The following is a 27,319-nucleotide window of genomic DNA, read 5'->3' as shown; positions in this document are numbered from 1 at the left end:
GAGGTCTCATAAAAGATGCAAATCGTCTTGTTAAAGCCAGTTCAAGTGTGAGTGAGCCACGAGATGCATGATAAAAAGACTAAGTGATTTAACAGTTGAAGAAGGCTTTCCAAAACCCACTCGGCCCACTTTGATTAAAGTGTAACATATTTTAAACATCTATGTTTTAAATTGGGTGTTTTTTCGCTTGGCTATCACCGTTTTGTTTTCATCAGGGAATCATTTAACAAGGCTTCTTCACCAACTGCCGCTATCTTTACTGCTTTAAGACTACAGCTTTAATCCCGTCCTCTGTTGATTGCGACATGGAGTAATTAACGGCTGATGAGAAGTGCCAGAGTGAAATTGATAAAGTTTGATATTTTAAGTGGACTAAAAATGGACTGAGTGACTTTTATAAAAACCTCTCTTACATTCAAATGTAAGATATAGGATACTTCAAGACATTTACTATGCTTCACAATAATCTGAACAAATCAGAGGGTGAAGTAACAGGAAATGATACAAAAAAAATGAACAGTTAACCCTGCCCCCCTTATGACTTACACAGGCGGACTGACACTTACCCCATAAACCAGTTCACCCACCATCCCGTTCCACGTCTTGGTCTCTGGATCTCTGGCGCCGTACTTCCCATCCGGGACTACTGACAGCTTATATCTTATCCCCACATGTTTAGCAATTTCAGAAGCTAAATCGACACAGTAGCCTTCATATCTGTCATTCCCATCCATCTGCATATAGTTTTTCTTGTACATCACATATGGAGCTTCCTGTTAATTAGACATAATTTTTAGTTCATTGTAAAGAAACACGCACATTCACAGTGGCCGGACCTCATGGGTCAAACAAGGCCGTGGTTGGTACTGTAAGCATGCACACATGCTGGGGTGACAAGCAAACAGATGTGGGGAATATAAAAAGACAAACAGAGCCAAGGTTAGAAGGATCTATACAGCATCAGTTACAGGCATGTTATAGGGGGACTCAGACTACAAAAGCTGGCCGCTGCCGGAGTTAAGAGGCCGACTGGGCCAGCGGGAGAAGCGAAGCATCTAACACATATAAAGGAGGCAAAGCAGGATGTCAGGCCTCCCTCATGCGAACCTAAACCGCAATCTAAATCTGTGGAAATGGGTGAAATGCGGTGCAAGTGCCTTGCATCAGCGTGGCACAAGGGGCAGGGACAAGCTGAATGGAGCACTTTTCCAGTTCATAAAGTAAACGTCAGTGACAGTAGAGCGATACATTAGAAACATGGAGATAGTTCATTCATCAAACAAATATTAAGCACAAAAACGTGTGAGCCACGTCAGAAGAGTAGTTGTATGACCGCATAAAAGGTCATACAGATTCTTTTCATTCGTTACTATTATGACAATAAAATAATCTGCTTGTTGTCTCGATTATGTCGTTTGACTATTCCACATTACCTCCGTGCCTTGGATTTAAATAAAATATCACGTATTTCCTCCAAAATACAAAACATGTTTGCCATCAAACCTCTTTTCGATGAACTAATGTCACCTTGAGGATTTTCATCAATGGTGATTTATGTTTTCATACGGCATGAACATGTTTTTTGACTTACAATAAAAGTCAGCTTTAGAGGAGAGTTACGTAATGCTTTCACAGTTTCACTCCTTTGTTGTTCGAACTAGTCCCTTTTTACTTTCTTTTCCAGCCTGCAGTCATGTACAATGTTACAAAAAACTAAATGAAAGAGTCGCACCCTATAACAATAGGATGGCTTTTCATTAAATATGGCATTTCACTTTAAAGTTATGGAATGTAAGAAAAGCAACATGAAGTTAATGACATGACTGTGACGTATCTAAAATAACAGTTGTTCAAATTCAAAGTTATTCAAATCAAAGGCATGCCTGGCAGTGAGAAAATAATACAATGACACTACTCTTCTGTTTTCCCTTCCTCTCTCACTTCCTCGCTATTGTTGTGTTTCCTGCCTGGTCATGAGGATAATGACACATTGAGATGAGAATGTATGACTATTACATTCTGAATTTGTCTAAGATGAAAACATAATAGGCAAAGTCAGAAGGAAGGAGACGCCATGGTTTTAAATGTAAGATAAGGAGCACCTTATCTTACATTTAAAAATGGCTGATGATTACTAAGCTGTGATAACTGTCTGTAACTACTCTAACTAGCACTCTGTCTAACCCTGAGCCTGGCATACTGGGAGCACTGTTTTTTAGAGATACCTACGATAGATGTGTTAAAATTCAGTGCCAAAGTAAATTTGAACAAAGAGATAAACAGCCAAAGGTTGCAGCCTTTGGTTGTTTATGTCCTCCTTGTGTGCAGATCATTTCATGTCTCCAGTGAGACACATCTGATTTACCCAGGCGTCACTGACAGCTTACTTAATGAGAGGGAAACATGTTTACTTACGTATGCACTGAATGTGAATACGATGGTGTCTATCTTTATAGGTATTATTATTACCAAAGCCGTTATTGTGATGTCACTACTACAACAGCCCACCGTAATATAAAAAAACCAAAATGCTTTGGCACCCACACGGATACAGTTGAAACACTCTTTGTGAATCGACTGTTTCAACATGTAGTGAGTGGATGGAAAGCAACTCAAAATAAAATAATTCTACCCTCCCAGGACAGATTGCAACAATGGACACCTTGACCTTGAGTGGCAGAAATCTTATGGTGAAACACTTAAAACCTGCTTGAGAGTGTACCATAATAGTAGTGACCACAATTGTTCGGTTTTCCACAGAAGAGGACTCGTTGGTGACTTGCTGATCCATTATAAATACAAATTTTTCGTACTCATTCCAGTAGCCGATCTAAAAAACGACACAAAGGTTCACAGTTATTACAAGAAGCAGAAAGACATTTTTGTTTGTTTTTTAAAGTGGAGCCTCCCAAGTACAGTATGTGCGAGTTGGTCGGCTCTATCTCTACAGCCGGAGACTGACAGAGTGTTAGTTTTGCCTGATGTAGGATTTTATAAAAAGCTTGTAGTGGTGCTTCTCACTTCACCTGGGCTACACTTCAGCAGAGTAGGCGTAATCTATTCCTGGCTCAGCAAATGTTCTCTTACATAACAAGAAAGCAGCACCAATGGAGCACTCGAAGACTGATAACATTAATACCAGCAAGACAAACCTAATAGTCTAAATGTGCCTTATCTAGCCAATGCAGTAGGTTGTTCTACTGTTCTATTAATAATACACAGCACACATGCAACACAAAACAAACACTGGCCTGTGTCTACTGAACCTGAGATGATTCCAGTGGCTGCATTATGTTTATTTTTGTTACACTCTGAAATATTCAGCCAAGAACAAGTCAACGTCTCCCACTTCTGGTAGCTATGATGCACAATACTCACTCTGTTGTCACTGCAGATTGTCTCACACTGAGTTTAGATGTGCAGGCCACTGTGATGTGTGTTGCCTTGTGAGCTGAACTATATGGACAGTATGGGGGCACTTTTGGGGGCCATCGTTTGTGGGGACCTTGTCAGAGTTCAGGGTCAGGGAGCTAGCCACACTACGGCACTGTGTGTGTGCGTGTGCGTGTGTCTTGGCCTGAAAAATCACAGCAATGAGGGATCATGTGGGTGCAGTGAGACACCCCCTCCTCAGTATGTGGAGATACATCATTGTAAAATTATAACTGAAATGATTCTTTTTTTGTTGTCAAAAATCATTGTCAAAGGGATTTGCAAATGTATTGTTTATAGTTTTTTTTAAATATTGAATGCAGGAAAAACTTACAGACTTAAACTAACTTATGGACAAACATCAGAAATGACCTTTGAGCCTCCAAGCCTCCGAGGAAGCAGGTCGATGCACATGTTTGTGAACAGACTTACTCTGCTAACTTGAGCTTACAAGCTAATAAGGGGATAGACAGAGTTTTGTTAGTGGTATTGAAGAAAAGGACCAAAACATTCAGCATCTAAACTAACAGACATTGACAAGTGTTACCACTGTCAAGCTAAACAGCTAAATGATTTTTCTGAGTGAGTGCACTTCCTCCCTGTTTGTTTGCTAGCTCTTTTAGAAAGCCAAGGCGCAAAACAAGACATTTGTCCACGCTTGCAGACAAAGTGGATGCAATGAAAGCTAATGTGTGCTGCGGCTCCCAGTTCTTAGCTCTTTTCTGTCTGTGTCTAACGTTGATATGTATTCAAACATAGTGTAAAATAAAATGTTTTTATTGGCTACATGACAACAAATATACATTTCCTCCCTTTTGGATACTGATTTCCTCAAAAGAGGACAAAGTTGTCCCACTTAGCAGCTTTATTATAGTGAGGTTTAATTGACAGCTTTACTGTGATGGTGGTTTAGGGCCGTGTCAGAGGATTTCCTTGGGAAAAAAACTTCAAAAAGTTACATTTAAATAAACACACATACATCATAATACAGTACACAAATATATCCGCTACTTATAATCTTGCCCACAAATTACAGTTTGCTTGTTGTCTGCCTACGCTCCATAGGCATTTGCCTAATGTGATTTTGATTAATTGACAGTTCATTCAGGCATCAGCATGAACCCTTCAGACACCTGATTGTACAGATGCAAAACTCACTGGGCTGGCAGTGGTTTTAGTGTCAATTTATAAAGTTGGAAACACAAGACAGCTCTTTAGGAAACACCAAAGTTCTTCTAAATGATTGTCTTTAATCTGTGTCTGTATAAGAGTGAGGAAATATAGGCAGTAGCAGAGTAATGCCTTACTTTGAAGCTACATGTAAACATGTAGTTTAAATAGCTGTTTGTAAATTTTTCTGAGTTTTGAGCCATGTCATCATTGAAACTAGCGCTCCCTAGAGATGTAGATTGGTGTAGCTTCCATCTGTAGGGCTCGACTGATTCTCAGTGGATGTTTTCCAGATTCAATCTCAGAGCGGATATGAGCTCACATGATAGGGACTGGCAACTTCTGTCCAAATCATAACCAACCTTACTACTCGTGTACTGCCAACATCCCAAGAGAAAGTAAAATCCCCATCACAGAGCTACTTGGAACTTGTCTGTATTTGTAGTGGATTCAAAACATACAGCTCTGGCATCTACAGTATATCATAGGCTAATCCTGCTTAGAGTATTTCATTACACATGAATTAAATCATGAAAGATGTTTCCGAGGCTGTGTGCTCACTTACCTTCCTGGGGCCTCCAGACTTCATCTCGTACACATCAATTGTGTAATTAGATCGTCGACCAAATGTGTCAAACTGGATGTTTCCTGTCATACCTTGTACTTGGACCTGCCAAGCACCAAAAAGAAAATAATAACACACTCCTTACATACAGTAAGTGAGCAAACTCCAAATGAAAACATGCGACAAACGGTCTTGATATATGGCGTCCAAAGTTATCTCCAGCGCCTTTTGGTTTCCCAGGTGTGTTGTCTGATAAATACGTATTTCCAATTGCATTGTGTTTTTATACTCCCACTCTATTAGAGAGGCAAATATTGTGGCAGGCAAATTTGGAGTGACAGTGGGGCTTGGTTTTGGACCAATCAGATCAATGTGGAGTGGTAGCAAGTCTAGGAAAATTGTGGAAAAATAGTGGACGTGACAGATTTTTAAAGCAAGGGAAACATTGCTTTTACTATTTGCCGAGACAAAGAGATGAAGAGATTATATTTAAAAAATAATACTGTTCTGGGGCAACCTCTAGCTCACCCTGTATAGTGTGCGCCCCATGTAGTCCTTTGCAGCAGCCCGGGTTTGAATCCTATATATAACATATATATATATATATATAAAGCAGAGCTGTTTACAGAGACAGTGAACTCCCTCGGTCCTACCATTTTGAGGGCTCTCTCTATGTCGATGCCTTGGCTCCAGGGCACAGCGGGGTTGGCAAGGCAGTCGCCTGCACTCCCCCTGCGAGACACGTCCACTCGCTGGCGCCGAAGGTACCGGAAGGCCTCCGCAATCACGAGGATGGCATCGTGGGTCAGCGCTGATGTGTACTGAGACAAAGGCCACAAGAAACCCCAGTGATGCACCACTGACATCATTCAGGCAGACTGCACTGCTATCAAAGCAAGGTTATCATCTCTGCAGCAGTACTTGGTATATGTACACAGAGAGCAGTGCTACTGATGTAAAAAGTAGAAAAAAATCTAAGCCTCGCATTGTGATTGACAATTGCGCGAGTATTAAAGACACCTCTATTCAAGGGCAAGCGGGTGACAAGTTATTTAAGCAACGTCTCACAAAAAGGGGGGAGAGAAAAAGTGTCTTTGAAGATGTTAATAAAATGTAACTGCAGCATCGGCAGCTTTGCCTCACTGACCTTCAGTGGAGTGTTTTTGGCTTCTGGAAATTCTCTTTCATCCAGGCGCTCCCAGCGCTGGAGGAACTGCTGGACGATGGGGCTGTCTGGGTTGATGATCTGGAAGCCTGTGATGTTGGCTCCACCAGAAAAGACCCTGTCCAGGCTCATGTTGGAAAAACCCTGAGAGCAAAGAGCACAAGTTGGCTGGTAGTGGAACGAGAGATCATTAGCAGCAAAGTCAAAACTGCTTTAGCTTGCCCATCATTCGCTTATTACTTAGTTCTGTTCAACTACTGCACTCAATTATCAGTCTATCATAACTACATATTAGGAAGTTTGACTATACGACAGAGTGCTGCATTTCTTAGCAGTGCATTGCATCACACTGAGCAGTGTTGTTCTGGGCTTTGTTGGATTGTTTCATGTTGTGAGCTCTCACCAGGTTGGCAAGGATATAATGGTATCCTCTGCTGTTTTTTCCCGAGGTCACCACCTACAAGTCGCAGGAGGAGACACACAGTGAGTCACATTCACATCTTAAAACACAGAGAACATTTAGAGGACTGAGATTCAGCACTGACAAAGACCTTTAATAGTAGTTGGTAAAAAGAAAGGAATTAAAGGAAGACATTTTAAAACGACATTTGCTAAGGCGAGAGGGAGCGTGTGAGCACATTTTTACATTTGTGTGTGTTTGTATGAGACACACACAGAGAGGGAAGAAACTGTGATGACAGCACTTGTTTCTTTCCATTAACTTCAACATGTAAAATAAGGTCAAGGCTCTGGCAAACCTCCCTCTTCCTCTCTCTCTCTCTCTCTGCAGCTGCCTCTGCCTGCTCCACCCGTCTCAGTTGCACACTAGACTTAATTAAACCCAAAACGTTGTACAGCACCTGTCTAAGCGAGCAGACACAGAGAGCTGCACTCGCTGATTTCTTTCAACTTTTTCAACAGCCAAACCTCTCTGTCTCACACTCTTTTGCACGCATTGTCTTTCTCTATCCATATCTCCCTCGAATCTGATTCTCCATCGCAGAGTACGAAGCTTCAAAAAGATACTGTGGGGGTGGATAGTTGCTTTTTTTCTCTCTGTGTCTTTTCACTTTCTACACTCCCACACAATTTTGATACAAGTGTACTCAGGCACTGAAATCAGCTAAATGTTGAATGTCCAGAGTGATAGTGATATCATGTTGGAGAGTTTTTTTAGAGGACCTGAATACACATGAGAAATTTTACAACAGCACTAAAACAAGGACATGCATCCCTGTGGTATTTTTCTAGGGCTATTTCCATGTTTTTCTTTTAGGCCTGGCGTACAACGCTTTCATAATTATCCAGTTTCTTATTCAGTGCATGCAGTATCACACCTGTGCTTTCATTCACACCTGTGCACTTTAAACTCCTCTGCTTACTCCTGCCTTAATGTATCGTAATTGTCTCTAGAGAAGGAACGTCCTTGATGCTCCAAGGTTGGCCCTCTGATCGGCTTAAACACTCTGACAAATTTCCACAATAAATCCAATTACCTTTCTTGGAAATGCAAAATTATTTCATTGTGTTCGACATTTTGCACCTCCTACCGCCGACTCTGAAGGCCCCACACATCCTGCGTTTTCATCATAAATTCTTGGAAGCTTTTCTGCTTATTGTCTTGAAAAGCTTTTCATTTTCTATTCATCTGTGTGAGAGGGAGCCGCAGTGACCCAAGTTTAGCAACACAGCGAGCACTTAATGAAGCTGCAGCGCCTAGAGTGACTGGCTACAACCTCGTGTTTGTCACCAGCACGCTCAGGCAGAAAGCAACAAGACTTCCCACTTCTATATGAGCATCCAAAACTGACAACTCAACAGACTGACTGAAACTGTGTTTAGCTGTTCAAAAATAATCAACTGTAAACATGTATTGCTTCCTGTAGCTACGAGCCACACAAAAACCAATAAGACAGGATCTGCAGCCATGATTCAAATATTTACTATAATTAATGTGATGGTGTGATGTAAAGCAAACATATTTCAGTATCCAAATGGTCATATTGCTTCATTCACTGTTAGTTGTATATACTTATATTTTATATCTTCTCGTTGATAGATTTACCGCTTGGCTTTTTTCGTCAAGTATTTTTTCAAGACAACCTGAAGTGTTTTGACTTGAAAAAATGAAATTCCCCTGAGAGTAGTCAACGGGTTGGCAGTAAGCACAAATACTGACAACTATTCTATAGTCGGGATATCTGGTTGGTTTGCATTGACACAATCAGTCAGTGAGCCAACACCAAACTACAAACTGTACAAGCTCAGATGGACATGCATACAGTATTGTACATTGTAGTGTACATAGTGAGAACAGTTAATGATTAAACCAGAGTGGAATAAATACATTCCTTATAGATGCAAAAGCTATGAAAAGTTAACACATAATGTTCAGTCAGATACCAACTTAAATTCTAATTTGCTATCACTCTGGTTTTACATAATTAGTCACTTTGTTTCCATTGTGAACATCTAAAAAATATAATACTTCATACAAATATACCATGGAGTTACATACGATTTATCATATTGACAGCAGATTATAATCAGAAAACTTTGTATATTGTGGCAATATTCAGCTTCAGTAAAATAAATAAATATTAGCATAAATAGACTTCCCAACTACTTGGTTGAGAAGAATATTAGGTAATGCATGTACATCGTTCTGTTCATTAAACCCTCTGAAAGAAAACTAAATCAGAAAAAAATTATTACCTTCAAAAACATAAACTAGCTACATATCAAGAGCAATTTTCCTGCCACTACATGAGCTTGTAAAGGATTACTTTATTTGATTTGCTGTGGGATTTGCTCCATCCCTCTGTTGGCAGTGCTGTTCTGAAAGCATCTGGGAGTAACAAATGTTTTTTAAGGATCCTGATGCTCCAGTTTCATGGTCCCCTGGGATAATCAATTTTTGTAAGTATGTGAAACCACCTGGATCCTGGAAGATCCAGGACCTGCAGCCTGTAAACCAGAAGGAACCTGCAGCACTGATTTTACTGACTGGCTCCTACATTTTGAATGCTCATTGAATGGAAAGGACAATTTAAGTCCCATGCCCTGTCCACTTTTTTCTACAGTTAATGTTCTCATCTGACACCAGTCCAAAGTGGATCTGTGATGAGTCCAAGAAGGCTGAATCATATATCTCCCAAAATGTTGTTGGTTTTTGGTTTTTGATAGCTAATCAGTGTGCCCAAAACATATCATGTCCATATGACTGATATTTTCAATTAAAGGTACCCTGTGGAGTGATTGACCACTAGCAGCGCTATGGAGCAATGTTTTTAAGAATGAGTTTTTGACATACATTCATGCAAATGACGTGACACACATTCCTGAACGCTCGTCCGCTGATCGACAATTGGTGCCGATAATGTACCAAGAAACATTGAGCCAGCTATGGTAAGAAAGAAGACTGCAAGTTAGCAAACACGGATGTAAACAATTCGAGTTTTAAAATATGCAAAGAATTTGGCTTTGCAAATGTTTAATGAGGAAGAAAATTCAGTACATTAAGGAGTTAACAAAGTACACCTTTGCTAACCCTCAAGGACATACAACACTCCACAGATCATATTGAAAAGTAATTATGTTATGCGGGCAAAATGTCAAAATTGTGTAACCTGATGCGTCAGATGGTTTATTACACAGAATAAATAGTCCTAAAACTCTGCAGTTAAAAATCATGCACATTATCTTCCAACTCTAACCAGCACAACACAATCAATCAAATCAATCTCAATTATCTTTATTTGTCCATCCTCAGGGCTCCTCGTGCCTGCCTGTCTGGACCGGCGGGTCTGTGCTGTGCCGTTTGAAGCAGGCCTGAGCCGGGCCCAAGCTGCGGGCCGATCAGCCTAAATATTCCTTGGGGAATGGACTCTAATTAAGCAGACTGGAGCCACAGTCCTTTGCAGAGCTGGATGTCTGCCCAAGTGCCTTCTAGAGGATTTGACTTTCTTCCCACTGATGGATGCTTCTCTTTGTTACAGTGACTTGTCATCTGTCTTCTTTAGAACTGGAACGGGCATCCTAAGGTTGATGACTGCCCCTTTTCACCAGTCAACAAATTATTGTTAAACTTACTTGAAACAGGGCATAATGTGAGGGATTTAACTGTCAAAGAAGTGTGTTAAAGAAAGACAATATAGCAGATGAAGGACATGGCTGTGTATCAGTTAAACATTGCTCCAAATGCTTTATTCTTCACCAGTCCTTACCACAAAAGCTAAATCTTTGAATCAGTTGTACCTTGTTTTGAAACTACTGTTTAGCACATTATAGACAATATATGTATTTTAGAGGGATGAAACCTTGAAAATGTTGACTGTCCTTGCTCCTTGACTTTTTTAGCTCTGGGCATTAATATTTAAATTGTTCTTACATGTAAAAACATGACATTATTATTCTTTTTTGATTCGATACAATACAAGTGCTTAAACTATAATTTGTTTCATGGGTCTGTGTGCAGTCTGATGGTTCTTCTGCTTTGAGCAGCCATCAGCTACACACCTTTGAACAGGTCTTCTCATTGAATGCCAGTTTCAACAAAATAAAAAATGTGTATGAAGTTGCAATGTCCTTACTATCCTTGTTGCAGTTGTGCACTTGCCAACTCTGCTGCTTACGTGTTTGATGTTGTTTTTCATTTTTGGATGCTTTTAACACAGACTTCTCTAGGGACTGCTTTGGATGCCTGGGCTTACAAAGAAGACTCTACAAAAAATTTCCTATTTTACAATCAATGTTTTTTTTTTTTCAGTAGCCATGCTTTCCTGTTTATAATGGATGTAAAGGAAAAGGAAATGAAGGTCTACACACACATAGTTGTCTAGTTGTTGTTGTGGTTTATTTGCAGGAAATTATAGTCCATGCTATTTTTTCACATTTTTATTTGTAGTTCAGGTTGAGGTTTCATATAGGTCTATGGTTAACTAGTAAGGAAAGCTCAGAAAATAAAGGAAACAAGGACAATGCCAGGGGCAACTTAATGTGAAGGCTCCTCTCTTATATTGTATGGTGTATTGTATGGTCCCTAATATGAATATTATACATTATCCATTGTTTTATAGAATATATTTTACTGCTCACTAGTTCACTCCATACTAATTGTGTCTTGTATACTTCTTCCTTTAAAATTATTAAACATACTTTGTGGAATTTTCATTTTAATGATTCCTTACATTCAAGTTTCTCACCGAAATGCAGTTCTGGTATTTTCAAAGCTTTGCTAACACAATGAATGCATTTCCTACCTCCTAAAACATTAGCAAATCATTTTGAGTGTTTTGAAAACTGCAAAGTTTGTATCATTTACTTCATCTCCTCTTTCAATGATACATTGCTAACCTTAAAGGCACATTCACACCCTCTGAACTCTGCACAAAAGTCGATCACATCACCCCCTTGTACTGTACTCACAATGTCATGCTAATGCTGGTGGAACATGAAATACAAACTATGCTGTACAATGACCTCCTATGCAAAACACATTGTTCTACAGTGGTGCTAGTGGCCCAAACTGAACTGGTTAGCTTTTAATAAGCTACAAGGTACAATGTGGTTTGAGCAATTTTTTAAACCACATTTGTACAAGCACATATTCAGCATTCGGCATTCTGTCACTGAACCGACTCAGCATTAGAGCCTACTCTTGTAAGTAAGTTGACCATTTTGGTCCAGACTGTGATATCTCAACTATTGGATGCATTGCAATGACATTTTGTACAGACATTCACAGTTCTCAGGGAATAAATCCTCATGACTTTGGTGATCCCCTGACTTTTCTCTGACCTCTAGCACCCCCACAAGGTTCACATTTCTGTTTTTAAATGAAATGTCTCAAAAAGTATTGCATGGAGTGCAGTGAATTTTTGTATGGACTTTAAGGCCCATGAAGGACAATTTCTAATGACTGTTGTTCCTTCTTCATGTATCACCATCAGTAGGTCAACATTTTAATTGTTCAATACTTTTTTTTAATTTATGACCAAATTCCTGCAAAACTAATGACACTCCCATCAGCCTCCATTGCACTTTGTGTTTATTGCTAATTAGCAAATGTTAGCTAACAGGCTAAACTAGGATGGTGAACATGGTCATTTAGAAAATATTACCTGATAACCTTAGCACGTGAGCATGTTAGCATGCTGATGTTAGCATTAAGCTCAAAGCGCTGCGTCCGCTTTCCAATTGGCTGGACCCCCAGATACAACTATCATGGAGACCTATAGAAGAACATTTGGCCTCCCCTCACCGTCTTAAAGATTTAATACACTCAGGCCTTTCCATTAAATGCTCCAAACTAAAGCTGGGACCCATTATGTCATTTCTTTTGACTGTGTGGCACTCAGTGGAGAGGGTGACCGGCTCTATGTTGAAGTGGCATGCACAAAGTCCTATTTTTCATAACTACTCTCTACTCACTGGCAGGGTACCTTTCTCTTTCAGGGAGTGGAGTGAGAGAGGGGTTAACGTCTTGTCTGATGTCTGTGATGATGGGTGTCTGAGGCTGTTTACTGATCTGCGAGCTACTTATGACATACCAGGTACATCTTTTTTCCTCTATTTGCGCCCAAGATCTGCAATGCGAGCGTACGGTGTGCCCTGGGGTACTCCCCTCCCCACTCACAAGCTACACACGTTGTTAGATGTAGGAGTAAGATCCAGAGGTCTGGTTTCTGCTCTTTACTCTTTTTTACTAGCATCCTTTTGTGGACCTCTGGCAGTTCATCGAGTGTGGACTGGTGACCTTGATCTACCCAGTGGGGAAATATGTTGGTTGACTGTCTGGAACAATTTAGACGAAACATCAAAGAACGTTAATCACAAACTTATACACTTCAAACTCATACATAGAATGTATCTAACGCCAAGAAAGAGATACTTCATGAAGCTCATACATTCACCTGTTTGTGATCTATGCTCTCTGGGTCGTGTGGGATCATTCTTACATATGTACTAGGAGTGTCCTGATGTGGCGTCCTTTTGGAAATTAGTATCTTCCACTTTATCAGATCTATTGGAGGTAGACATACCATGTTCTCCTAAAATACTGCTTCTAAATGACACCTCATCATTGAGCCTGTCCTTTACTCGGACCCGCACTCTATTAGCAGGGTTGACTGCAGCTAAAAGAATGCTGGCCTTGCGCTGGAAGCCCCCCCACGCACTCACACGCATCCAGTGGCTACAATCATTTTTGAGCATACTCTACATGGAGAAGAATGCATGGAGCTAGTCAGAAAACAATCCAAACCTGGACCTCTGCGGTGGCAGTGGTTAAAGATTTACTGAATTGAGCTGAGGAATATGTCTTTATTTATAATTTTTTGTTTATTTCTGTGCACTTACTTTGGCCTATAGGACACTGATATGACCAATGTACTATGTGCTGTATCACTATGTGTACTGTATGTAACATAGAAGATCATGTTGGAACATTGAGGGAGGGGGGATGTCGCCATTCTGGGGGGTATTCTGGAGAGGTGGGTGGAGGGAAGTGGATGCTACTTGTTGTATTACTGTCTTTGAATTGTGTCATGCCCTTCTCTTTTGAAAATAAAAAATAATTGATCACAAAAAAGCATTAAGCTCAAAGCAACACTGTACCTAAGTAGTAGCCTCAAACAGCTACTGGCATGGCTATAGACTCTTTTTTAAATAAACTGTATATTTGGGAATAGATAACCAAGTAAAAAATAAAAATCACCACTTAAGAGAAATTATTAATGCTACAAAAACCATTTGTTATGTCAGAGCCTTTAAATCAAATGCCCACGCAAAGCAACATATAAAACTACAATTCAAATACAGGATTAAATAGCATCCACACAGATGTAATCTCATCCCTAACGCAGCATCTTGCTTTACTATCCAATTCACTGGGTTTGGAATTCCAGTGCACCTCTGGGTGTTCAGTACTTCTCATATTTCCCTCCACAGTATTAGACAGGGAGACTCACACTACATGGCTCAATTCCCACAAGCTTTCTTTTTTCTCTCTCGGACTCTTTCACTGTCTGTCCACTGTGCAGGAGGAGGCTGGAGGTGACTGGTCCTCTGGCAGCTATTAAAATCCACTGTGCTTCTATTATTGATGAGAAGCCTTAAAGGTGTTTATCTCTCCATCTTTACTTTAGTGAAGGGATGAGAAGACTGATACTTTAAAAGGCGGTGAAAGAGCCAGCAGGGGAGTAAAAAAAAACAAAAAAAAAAACCGCACATTTATCAACCCTGTTACAAGTGAAACTACCCTGACAAAAGTAATTAGCACAAAATGAATGATATCTGCATATGCATTCATTTAATGCACTGGGTAAAGATAATAGCATAAAGGCAGGTATAAAAAGAACTACATTTTATTTACTGTTTATGAAGTAAAATCCTAAACACTGGTAAAAAAAATAAATCCTGTCCAGAATGGTTGCTTCCGGATGCCTGAGTGATCTCGGTTGTGTTTGCTCACTCCTGCCTTTGTGAGAGATCTTCCCTCAGGCTAGGAGGGTAGGCTATTTTTAGTAGGCTCATTGTTGTTGCTGTTATGGGACAGTGTGTCCTACTTACACTGGGAGCTGATATGACATTAAAGCAAGTGTTGATGTCACAGCTCTTATAAGGAATCGTCGAGAGAGAGAGCGAGAGAGAGAGAGAGCGAGAGAGAGAGAGAGAGAGCGAGAGAGTGAGACACGCAGGTGTGTCTTGCTGTTCTTAAGCATCTGGAGAGACAGTCGTCTGACAGATGCTGCCTACAATGCCACCACTCGCATTAATCCACCACAGTAAAGAGATTATGATCGGATCGGCCTGACGTGACGCCAAGTGACCACCATTATCTGATTCGATAACTTGAATCTGATATGGAGGCAATTTGAGAACATTTGAAGAAACCCGGTGTATCAACGTGAAGGGCAGAGAAAAGCAAACTTCTCCTAATTAATGGAGATGTTCTGTGCTGTCACAAAAAATATTCCCCGGCGTCAGAGGAAATGAAGACAGATCGACAGTAAAGGTCAGAGTAAAACTCGTAAGGCCGGCAATAATGAAGATCATAATGTAGAGGGCAGAAGCCTTTACACACAAATATCTCAGCAAGGAACAGAAGGTTAAGATGTGTTCGGGATTAATGGTTTAAATGAGCACACACACAGAAAATACACCCTTGTGGGTTTTAATGTTTTTTGTAACACATTACTCTGCTGAGCAGCTGTGTACAGTAGCTGCAATAACCCAAACTGAGGGGAAATAGATAACTTTGAGCTGTCAAATTGGTCATGTTATTTGCCAACAAGTCCTCATATTAAAACAACAACATTGGTCCTTTGTCACGTGAACAAGAAAGCGTGTCCAAACTTTTGACTGGTACTGTATATACATACATTTATACAGTATGAGCATTCTAACATCTCTCTACTGTATGTTTAAGGCTTGGTTTAGACAATGAAAACGGTTAAAGTTAGGAAAGATCGGCTTGAATAAGAGAATTGCAGTTACCATTGTCAAACTCAAACAATTTATATGCCCAACAATCCAAGAATTAAGTGACCAGTACTATCATTTTTCTGGAGGGATCAGTCTTGCATTTAACTAGTCTAGTGTAACTGATTATGATAATAGTGTGTTTACTCGGTTTTAGAGCCCGACCGATAAAGGATTTTTAAGGCCAATATCGATACAAATATTTGGTGATTTAAAAATCCGATATTCCAATATATCTGCCGATATATATATATTTTTTAAATCCAGAACATGTTAAACACAAGGGGGTAAGCTTCGCTTCAGAACTCGAACCTCCCATGGGATCGCTTTGTTGCTACAAAGCGATCACCTCCCGTTAGCATTCCGCTGACCGCCATTTTGTTTTTACGTCACTTGACAGCGAATAACTTTACATCTGAAGCGTTTAAAGACTCTATTTGTCCATTGTTTATTTCTACAGAAACACGAAAATGTATAAAAGGCTCCATTACCTTGTACCTCACGTTATGATTCCGTAGCAGATGTTTTTGTGAAAATAGGCTAACGATTGCGTCATAACCAAGTGACTTACTGTCGCACAGTAGAGGAATTACCGTATAGTACAGGAGAAGCTCGCAGGCAGTTTGGACTTACATTAGCTGTTTAGGTTTAATGACTAATGTTAACTAGCATGTTAGTGATCAATAATTAGCCTGTGCCTATGTTATCTCCTTACATATACCTACACTCTCCGTCTCTGTAAGATTGGGAATGATTGAGATTTCTCTTGGCACAGCTACCAGAAGACTTACAACTTTCAGACACGTTGCTCACGTCACATTTACGTTGTCTCTGTCAGTTGGAGGCTGCGCAGTAAAGCAAGTGATCACCGGAAAAGTGCTTCTAATAGCCTTCACTGGTCTCCGTCCAGAGCAACGGGGTCTATTGGTCCATTATATACTGTCTATGGTTAAACATGAGTTTTGCCAACAGGGACGTTGTAGAGCGCCCTCTGTTGGACAAACTATGCAACGCCAACACTCATAGCATGGTTGAAGGGTGTTTCGTCCATTTCTATTTTATTTTTTTAAATATTCATGTTTCGGCCATTATAAATGCCGATACCGATAGTTTGGAAAATGCCTAATATCGGCCCGCCAATATATCGGTCTGGCTCTACTCGGTTTCAAGTCATACACAAAACTGTATAGTCTATAGATGTTCAGTGTCAGTCCTAGCTTCATTTTAAGGTTAGAAACATTTAGGTCAGAATCAGGTTTAGTAGTGTGTATATACTGTATATATGAAACATGGATACATTCACATACATAAAACACATAAACATCACATTCACTCATCTTCCTTCATTCATCTTACTATCACAAGCAGATACACAACTAAACCTTTTAGAATAGGATATTATCAACATCCATCTATCCAAATCAAATTCTATCCATTTGCTTGAAGCAAGTGTAGTCGACCACTGTAGGCATCTATTTTAATGCACAAATCTTGAAAAACAATACAAACAATATACTACACTTAATTTGAAAGGCAAAATGAGACCACGTGTGCAACATAGCTTCTAATCCTCTAAATGAACACTAATGATCTTCTGAGTAAGTAAGCAAATTCCCAGTTAACCCTCATTTAATACGTTTCTGACAATAAAGTATTCTCTACAGTGCAGCCACAGTGAGCAGCACGCATAAGCAAACACTGAATCTGAATCAAGACTCATGTGGGAAAACTGTGGCTGATGATCACCTAGGAAACAAGGATGAGGAGGCTGGTTAATTCCTCCACATGAATTAAGCCCAGGTGACCTCAAACAACGTGCGCACAGAAAACAACAAATAACAAGCCTTAATTGAGTGTACCCGTCTCGCCTGTTTTAACACGTCTTCTAAATGAAAATTTTGAGATCTGAGGCAATCATGATGCACTCCAAGTGTTTAGGGTAATAACCAAAAAAGAAATAAAAAGTGGGGAGCAAACAAAGCCAGGAGAGTGCCTTATTTCACTGAGTGTGTAGATGGAGATGATTTTCAAGGCAAAAAGTGAGAAAAAGACGGTGTTTACTCCTTTGGAAAAACTGGAACATGCAGAGCCATGAGGCTGAATGCATTTTTAGGACAGGTATATAAGGAAAGGAATGTGTTTCTCTCCAAAATTTCCCAAATAAAGCAGGGGACACTAGTAGTGTGTGTTGGCTCAATACCTGCTCCAGTATGGAGTTGATCCTGCCCACCTCACAGTCAATGAGAAAGCGTTTCTCTTGCCGGCGGTCCATCTCCTCGATGATGCGTCTGTACTCCGTAGGGTCCACAATGTTCCCCACCGAGCGAGCTGTCACCTGCCAGTTATTGGCTACAGCCGACTCCATGATGGCCTGGAGGATCGCAAAACCTGGAGGAGCAGAGAGAGAAGAGCTCCATCACACAAGTGTCTTTCTTTAGAGAACAGCAGCAGGTAAATGCTGTGCTGAAAATCTAAATTGCTGCGAGGGTATTCTGGCTTTCGACTATGGTTAGCAACATGTTTTTTATGTTTAAAACAGCTTGTACCAGCTTTTTATTAAAACTATTAACAAGCTCAGGTTGCAGTAATGAAATGTTTATCTGAACAATAAAACCCCCTTGTAAGAAATAAAATAAAAGGAGACAGAAAATGTATAGCATGTAAAACAAGGTATTGTACCAAGTGCTGTTAGAATAATAATCTGATCTGTATCCATTTAAGTGGTATTCAAACAGTCGCTTTACAATTAAATGATCAAAAACAGTTGCTAGAGTAGATGGCTAGGGGAAATAATCTAAATAATCTGTTGTGTGTTTTTAATCTAAATTTATACACGGAAAGAATGCTTTGAGACCTTCTCTATGAATTAAAGATGAGCCCTACTTACAATGAATGCATTTACATTGTATTTATATTTATATATAACTGCTGTCAGACTATTAATGACTCATTTTAGAGTAAATATATCATGATAAAAGTTTAAGAATAAGAAAACGTTGACCGACAAAGCAGATTCAGGAATAAAGTCGAGATGGAACAAGAGTCCACAGAGAAGTCGATATACCCACAAAAGATTAAGTTAAAGCTTTGGCAACCATAAAAAAGATAGAGAGGTTACAGAGCATAATTAACTAAACATTAACTGGGAAATGGAAATGTGTCCCATGCTGCCTTAGCAGCGGGTCACAGGAAGTCAACTCACTTATCTCTTTTCTTGCCTCACTGAGGAATTCAAACTTGCAAATTTAAGGTTCGAGTAAACACAAGCAGGAAGCAAAGACACGACAAAAAGACGTGTAGCACATACATCAGCAAATGTAGTGAAATGGACTGCTAAAGAAGCAGTTCAGAGAGCACAATTGGTGTAACTCATTGCAGAGCTCACTGTGCCATGGGATGAATCAGTAGATGAGGTATATGAAAGGAAGATGATGAGCTAACAGTAACCTGGCTAAGTAGCGACACTGAAAGGCCAAGATTCCCACGCAGGAATTTGGATGGTTCCACTGATATTTTACTAAAGGTGTTATGGGTACATGATGGGCCACAAAGGCAGTTTCAAAATCTGCAGAAAATAGAGACATCAGTGACTCTTGCTGAAAAGAAAAGAAAGCTTTGCTGTATTTGTTTGAAAAAGTTAAGGTGAGGAAAGTCATTTGTGTTGTTTTTTTTGATATTTTCTTTGGAAAAAACAAACAAACAAGACTTCTGTCTGGGACATTAACAAGAACAGCCACCAGCCTGTCAATTTCCCTTCAGAAAGAACATGTTGGGGTCATTTTATGCACCTTTAATCATACAGCTTGTTCATAACGTTGTGTTTCTGCTGAGCTTTTATCCATTAATCTGATGATGTTACAGTATTAATCATAGGTGATATTATCATCTACTGGGTGGCATTGGAAAATTTGGATATGTAGTTGGTGCAGTTAAAAGGAAGTGAAGGTGAACTGTCTGATTAAGCCAGAATGTCCTGCTGAGCTATTTGAAGCTTTCATGGAGCCGATTCAACAAAACATCTGTTATGTTAGGACAAACACAGTGACACACACACACACACACACACACACACACACACACACACACACACACACACACACACACACACACACACACACACACACACACACACTCTCTGTCCTATGAGCTAAGTGTCATATAGATCTTTGCTAAGTACTGTCGTATATTAAAATTGTATGTAGCGATGCACGTTGCTGTGTGGTGAGGAATCCGCTGACACTGTTTCTTGATCATAAAGGTTTATTCATATCAAAGAAATCAGCATCATGTACAAGCTCTGAAGAGCCCGGAGAGCGACCAGTTTCCCAGATTCTCAAAAGTCACTATGGCTTTCTTTGTTCGAACATGGTATATATTCTATGACATATATAACATAGATGGGGGAGGAAACAATACTTTGACCAATGGCTAAAAGCCAACTGGCCTTATCTCGAGGCCCCACTGATAAGCATGACAGATGTTTTCCAGAGAGGTGTCTTCTGAAAGTAGAGTAAAGTTCATACGAGGTCTCCTGTCGAATCTTAGAGACCAGTCCTAAATGTTCAGATAAAGCTCAAATACATGTTATATAGAATGATCAGATAAAATAGGATGAAAATACACCTCAGGACCTTTAAGAATTTACAGTCAACGCACTTTGTAACTATTTAAGTTATCAATCCAAATTCTGTACATTATCATAACACTACAGTAATAAACTAAGTTTCTGAGTCTACAGCAATTTGTATCACAATGTTGCACCTGTCAGTCTAACGGGGATAAACCATAACTGTGTCAAAATAACACAACATCAGTTTTACATCAGTTCATTTCAAACTGTTATGTACAGTATTATGAATATAAATATATTAGGTGCATTCAAACAAATAGGTTATGTATTTGTATTTACATATTATGTTTATTCTTGTGAGTAATATGTACAAGATTAGTATAAACAGTGTTTGAGTCCCTGCCAAAAGCATGAGGCTGTGTGGCTTTTTAAAATGATCAATCTCTCAAACTGGCTTTGTTTAGGTTTTTTGTTATTAGAGTTAAGTGAAATTTGTGTTTGTATTTGATTAGTCAAAGAACCCATGTACTATATCTTGCACAATAGTTTTATTTTAGCAATATCTTGAAATCCTGAGATTAAAATGCTTGTTTTTAAAAAAATCACTGAAAACAAAAGCTGAAGTCTGGTATCTAATGTCAATTTCAAACATGTGTAGAATCTAAGTGACTTTAATTAAAATGACTGCAGCTCCATACAAATTTAGATCATTGTCTATTGAGACTGTCTGAGAAAAATATAAACTGGAATTGCAACCATTAAAAAAATGCATCATGTAGGAAGACCAAAGACCTATGAAAGGGTAACACCTTATTAAGCAGGAAAATATATTTATGACACTTAAAGAACTGAATAAATAACAGCTCCTAAGACAGATAATGACAACGTACATCATGAATTTGCATATTTCCATTATCTAAAGAACAGTGCATAAAATATGTTGAGTGGTGGTGACAATGCAAGGTGTTGGGAGCTCATTATGTGCTGTATTGGGTCATAACTAGCAAACAGAAAGAAAATGCTTTACCACAGCCAACACACGACAGCTGACTGGAATAAATGAGCAGAGCAAAGCAGCACCACATGCTGCGTTACATTACCCTTTTCCCCTTAGAGCAGGGATAAAACTGCTGATTTCATAAAATAAGAGATATTATTACGGGTGCTGAAAAAATCTGTTTAAAATGTGTTTATGTAAATACAAGTCAGCTGCAGAGCCGAGTCTCGAATGTAAGCTGGCATTACACGTTCAAAATGAGAACTGGTTCTCACTTTGTATCACAGTCAAGGGATTCACTACCTCCCTGCAGCACACACCAGCCTGCTCTTACATATCAAAACTGCTGAAGCTGTTATATCACATCCTGTATGTATACTTTTAATAGGTTATGCTTATCAGTCAGTGCTTATTAATACTTTAGACAGAGTTCCAGTGGGTTACACAGTTATCCATGCATTATTTGTCAAGGGCTGGGTATTATAAAGCCTCCGTGAGGCCCTTAGACTGTTGAACATGCCCTTTTAATATTAGAGTTCCTCATTTTTTGAATAATTTAATTGTTACTGCTATTAGAGTTAAATTTTAAAGTCCTTCTCTACTAAAAAATGTGTTTTGCTTATTTTTACTTGGCTTGGATGTTTGAGCTTCACTGTGCGGAATAATTTGTGTTGAGTTTGACTCTAGAAGGCTGTTTTCACTTTCATCTACGGAAGGAGAAAAGTTTCTTAATTCTGATTTTAGGACATGCATGTACGAGCATGCTTTTGTGACACCACAGCTATTTTGGAAGCCGATCATGGTCCAGTATTTAACATACACAAGTGTGATGTGGAACCCTGAAGCCGTAAAAGTAAAGTAGGAGACATCTTCAGAAAAGTATTAATATTTGCATATTTGAAGTGGTGAAGTGAAGCAGCATGTGTAATGGAACTTTTTTGGTTGAAAAACTATATTAGACACAAATTATTAATTAAAGCAGAGTATTTTTGAAATGTCTTAAATATGTCTGGAGGGGATCTCTGGAAGTGTTTCTCGAAACGTTTAAATGCTTGCAGGAACTAAATTATAGATGCTGTATCCTTTTGAATCAGTATGAATCTCAACGGGAACAGCTGTCAAACCTTAAAATCACCTTAAAAATGTTAAATCTCTCTGGAGCAACAAAACACTTTATACGACTTATTTCACATATGCAGTAGTACTCTGCAACACCTGTAACTATTTGATGTGTAAAATTGGTGGAGTTCTCATTTAAAAAGCGATCCATTGTGAATACTGCCCATTTATCAAGAAGCAAGTTTCATGAGATGAGTTGAAAGTTGATGAGTTACTCATGGTAACACCTATGCTAAAGTAGTAAAGCATAGCATAGTCCATTTGGCACCACTAGCAGGGCTTTAGCATTCATGTGTAAATAACCCAGAGAAGACACTCCCTTTGTCAGGCAGCGCTGACCTGTACTTCTGACTGATGTGCATCATTTAAAGGGATACTTCACCGATTTAGCATTAAGCTTTGTATCAGCAGAAACACGGTAGTATATTTGAATGACAGTGCTTCCCTCCCTCATGTCCCCATGAGACGAGAGATCTCTGTATTGTGGGTCTGGAAAAAATCTTCCGATGATGTAAAACAATGATTTTTGCGTCATTGGAAGATTTTTTGCCCAGAGGCAATGGACTACAGCCAGTAGTAGGAACTACTTCCGCATGTTTTCAACCAGCCCATAGGGGATTGGACGTCTTTTTCCGAAGATTGCCGAGGCAAAACGAGCGTCAGCCATCTTGAATCCTCGCTTACTGGCTTCTCAGCAGAAAACTTTTAGATAGATAGATTTATTCATCCCGAAGGAAATTTTAGAACAACAATTATGTGCATTCAAACTACCGCACACGTGTACCACCGGGATACATTGGTACAGATCAGAGAATATGCAGGACACTTTATTACAGTTGGAATACTCCACACACTACGAGAGCTTCGCCCGCCGGCTATGGAGACCAAGGGTGTTGCTCGATGCATCTGGCCGGTAAAGGGACATCATCAGCGGGGAACGTTGAATGAGTGTGCCGGTGGAGAACTAACGCTAGCTGGCCATCAATCCTGCTTGCAAGTGTCCGCTCATTAGACAACAAAGTGGACTACATCCAACTTCAACGAAACTCCCAATGCAAGTTCAGAGACTGCTGTGTTTTTGTTGTTGTGGAAAAATTGCTGTATCGGACTATCCAGCTACCAGGCCGGCTGCTCTGTCGCCGGGATGACTAGCTATTCGAGGTGGGCTGTGTTAACTCAGACTGCCTCGTGCAGAAATGGGGTGCTTGTATCCAACTGCTGGTGGAGTTTGTGACTGTAAAATGCCGACCATTGTACATTCCACGCAAATTTACGGCTGTGTTTATACTCTGGCTTGGGAGTATAGTAGCTAAAGCAGCGAAGCAAGTGCATTCTGGGATTTGGTGTCTTTCATCCACATGAGCCAAAAACATTTTCTGGCTTTTCTCGGCCTAGAAGCCACCAATTTCTAAAAAGAAATTCACATTTCTACTACATAAGTGACCCAATTTAGATATAAAGATGTATTCATCTTTCCAACGGTGAAATTTCCCTTTAATCAGAAAAAAAATGAAAAAAATCTTCTATTCACAGCATAAGGAAAACCGGCTCTTCTCAACCGGCTCAACCATTCACTGGTGAGCAGCACTGATGGACATGTGAGCTGACATATTTCCAATAGAGCTTCTAAGTATTCAGAGCACAGCGACTCAGCTGACATGGCCGCCCTCCATTCCCCTGCTGGTGACCTTCACGGTGAAGTGCTAGGCAGACAGCACTCAGATCAGGTGTGGCCTTTAAAGACAAGTGGCTCTCGCTGGGCGCCACCACATCAGCCACTCAGGAGTCTAAGGAGGCAGAGGAGATGTGTGTCCACATGTCTGACACTCGGGGAGGTTAAGGAATTCAAAAGGCATGTTAGTGCGACTTTCCTGTCTAAGTGCATTGTGAAGAGGCTGATCATAGATGAGAAACTGCTGAGCTGACCTCAGACTGGCTGCGGCTATGCCAACATCCAGACGTTATCAGGTCAAACATGTTGTTGTTTTTATCAGTTTGAAGATATCAAAGCAAGAATCCTGCACACTGGAGGGGGAATGAAAAGGCAGAGGCCGAGTGTCATTATTCTGACACATAGTACTGAACACCATAAGCTGGGATATGCATGACATTTTGAAACATGTTAGTAGCTGCTTAAGAAAAAGGATTTTGGGGGATTTACAAATGATTTCCCTGAGAGTTTTATTTTCATTCCTTTTCTGTCACTAAACTAAGCTGGATATTTTGGATTTAAACATTTGTATGAGCTTGTGGATGTGAAGTTATTCAGTATGCTTACAATTAATGTGGAAATAAAAGTGTGAAGTTTGAAAGCCCTGAACTGAAGGAAGTATCTGAAAGTGACATTTAGTGTCCTCTAACTTCAATAACCACAAATGTAAAATTTGAATGTCAAAGGACATCCAAGGTCTCTTGGTGAATATCAACTCTGGTGTAATTTATCAGTCGGTGCACAAATGACAAAGTCATTTGGTCCAAGAGTTTTGGTTGACTTTGTAAACAGATGGTACATCTTACAACAGCCAGCAGGCAGAACAACCATCAAGGTCATTTCACTGAGTCAATTATTCAGCACTGTCCTGTAAAATAATACATATTCAAAATCAGGAGCATATTGTCACAAAGCTATATATATATATATATAGCCGGACCAGTTTTATATATATATATATATATATATATATATATATATATATATATATATATATATATATATATATATATATATATATATATATATATATATATATATATATATATATATATATCTATATATATATGTTTTGCCTTGATGTCAGGCAAAACATACCATACTTAAATTTCAGTTTCTGCATCAGGCATGGATAACACAACTCCAAATGAATGCTAATGTTGCTGTGTGTCTACTTGATGTGCAAAAAGGCAACTGTTTGCTTAATACACTGGCCAAATTAATGTCTGTCAGTGTATCTGTCAGGTTTCTCAGAAGTTCTTCTGTCCTCAGTAGCCATTCATTAATGTTACCTTAGTGGCTATAATCTGTATTTTTGTATTAACAATAGATCCCATAACTACTTGTATGTGCAAGGGGTCGCTAGTACTGATGAACCCACAGATGATTATTATCCAACTCAGCTCTACGGAACGTTTTAGCGTCTTTCAGCTCATTGTTCTGGTTTTACGGCCCTTTTCAGTTCACTTTCTCAGCTCTCATCAGTGTAATGTGTAAATAGGCAATTGTTCGCTAACAAGGTTGTCATATCAACTTAAAAGGAAAATGTAATAGATAATATGTCAGTATGTGTTCACAGCTTGTTTCCACTGCTCGAAAAAAATCTGTTATTGCAGTTTGCAGTTTAAAGGTGCTGTACTCGAAATATTGAAAAATAGTGGTCTGGGATTGCCTCCACAAAACTTTCAAAGACCATTCCCCAACTCGTCAAATACTGATGCTTTGTCACAGGCCTCAGTGTCTGATACTGCGCACAAGGTACTGTAGGGAATTATGTCAAATACACGCGCTGCCGGACCGGCTATCAGAACAAAGAACAGAGAAACTTAGATTACAACACACACAGAGGGAGAGTGGCTTCATTCTCTGTTCAGGACACCATTACTCCACTATAGCTTTACAGAGCAAATACGGTAGTTGTTTACTGCTATATTAATGTTTGGAATGTTGAGTCCAGCCCCTTTAGTAAACGTAAGAAGTCAGCTTGTAAATATTGAAAGTCAAGAAAACCTTTAATAAACAAAGACATATTCACATAATTTGAAATAATTTTTGAAATCTAATGTAATGTTTTTGGACATTTAATAAAGTGATGCAAGCACGTTGAAGTCAGAAGTACATATAAACACACACACGCACACACACACACACACACACACACACACACACACACACACACACACACACACACAGTACCTGTAGTCAAAGAACAAAAGGGAAGAAAAAAGCTTTAAGTTCATTCGCGATTCATTCTGCACCAGTACTCAACTGGACAGATTGCGTTTTCATCAACTCAACTGAAAACTGTTTTTTCTTTACTGCTTCTTAAAGAGGAAAAAGAGACGACAAGTGTTCTCCTAAAAAAAATAAGTATTTACATGAACCATTTGCAGCGCAAGAACCAACGACGGTCACACTGTCGGTCCAATGAGGTGGCGAAAACACTTCAATTGCTAGAAATAAGATAAGCAACACAAACATATGAAAAATTCCTTTCAATCTACCATACTATAAGCACAGCGCTGAGATTATGTTCCATATTGTATTCATGTTCAAGTCTACAATTTGCTTTGAAGTTTGTCCACAAAATGCACCTAAAGAAATGCCTAAAGATGATGGCAATTTTCAGAGCGAGCAACACAAAGCAGAATTGTCCTGAGTATGAGCTCAGTATCCCACACAGCACTGCCCAGGAGATCAGTATGTACTCTGATATGGTGTTCTTTACAGCTCAGAGGATTGATTTTATAGAGGGGTTACAGCGCTATTGGGTTCAACTGCAAAAAAAAAGAAATTGAAGGTTACTCACAGCTAGCGTTGGAATAAACCATTTTCTAAATGGCATATTGTATAATTTTAGTTTTTCTTTACTTGACTTAAAATATGCTAAACATTTGCCAAGACCTAGATTTTTAAATCCTGTAGGAAAAAATCTTTGATCAAATGTAGAATAATACATCTACAGAGAGTTATTTTCCTCTGTGACAGACAGAGTTGGAAGACTGACTGAGGCTCTGCTGGCACCTGGCTGTGTGTTTCTTTTTGTCCGTCTTGGGCAGCGGCTCACATGACAGCTGAGCGTGGTGTGCAGTCTCAACTGTGACTCA

At 39.4% G+C, this 27,319-nt stretch overlaps 1 protein-coding gene across 5 annotated transcripts in view; it reads right to left on the bottom strand.

The window, feature by feature from the left end:
* Positions 1–27,319, bottom strand: part of gria3a (glutamate receptor, ionotropic, AMPA 3a) — a 76,945-nt gene that overhangs the window by 23,309 nt on the left and 26,317 nt on the right. For all 5 annotated transcript variants that reach the window (XR_005636392.1, XM_039776987.1, XM_039776986.1 and 2 more), the window contains exons 4-10: positions 18,016–18,203; positions 6,736–6,789; positions 6,315–6,476; positions 5,821–5,988; positions 5,168–5,272; positions 2,723–2,830; positions 567–773 (exon numbers count right to left, since the gene is read on the bottom strand). Coding sequence is in view for 4 of the 5 variants with exons in the window: in XM_039776987.1 (XP_039632921.1) it covers positions 567–773; positions 2,723–2,830; positions 5,168–5,272; positions 5,821–5,988; positions 6,315–6,476; positions 6,736–6,789; positions 18,016–18,203 (992 nt within the window). In the remaining variant the exon portion in view is untranslated. The remainder of the gene's footprint in view (positions 1–566; positions 774–2,722; positions 2,831–5,167; positions 5,273–5,820; positions 5,989–6,314; positions 6,477–6,735; positions 6,790–18,015; positions 18,204–27,319) is intronic.

This window comes from Perca fluviatilis, chromosome 16 (genome assembly GCF_010015445.1).
Source record: "Perca fluviatilis chromosome 16, GENO_Pfluv_1.0, whole genome shotgun sequence".
NCBI lineage: Eukaryota > Metazoa > Chordata > Actinopteri > Perciformes > Percidae > Perca > Perca fluviatilis.
Note: the sequence above shows the minus strand (reverse complement) of the source record. Positions and strands in the feature narration are given on the sequence as shown.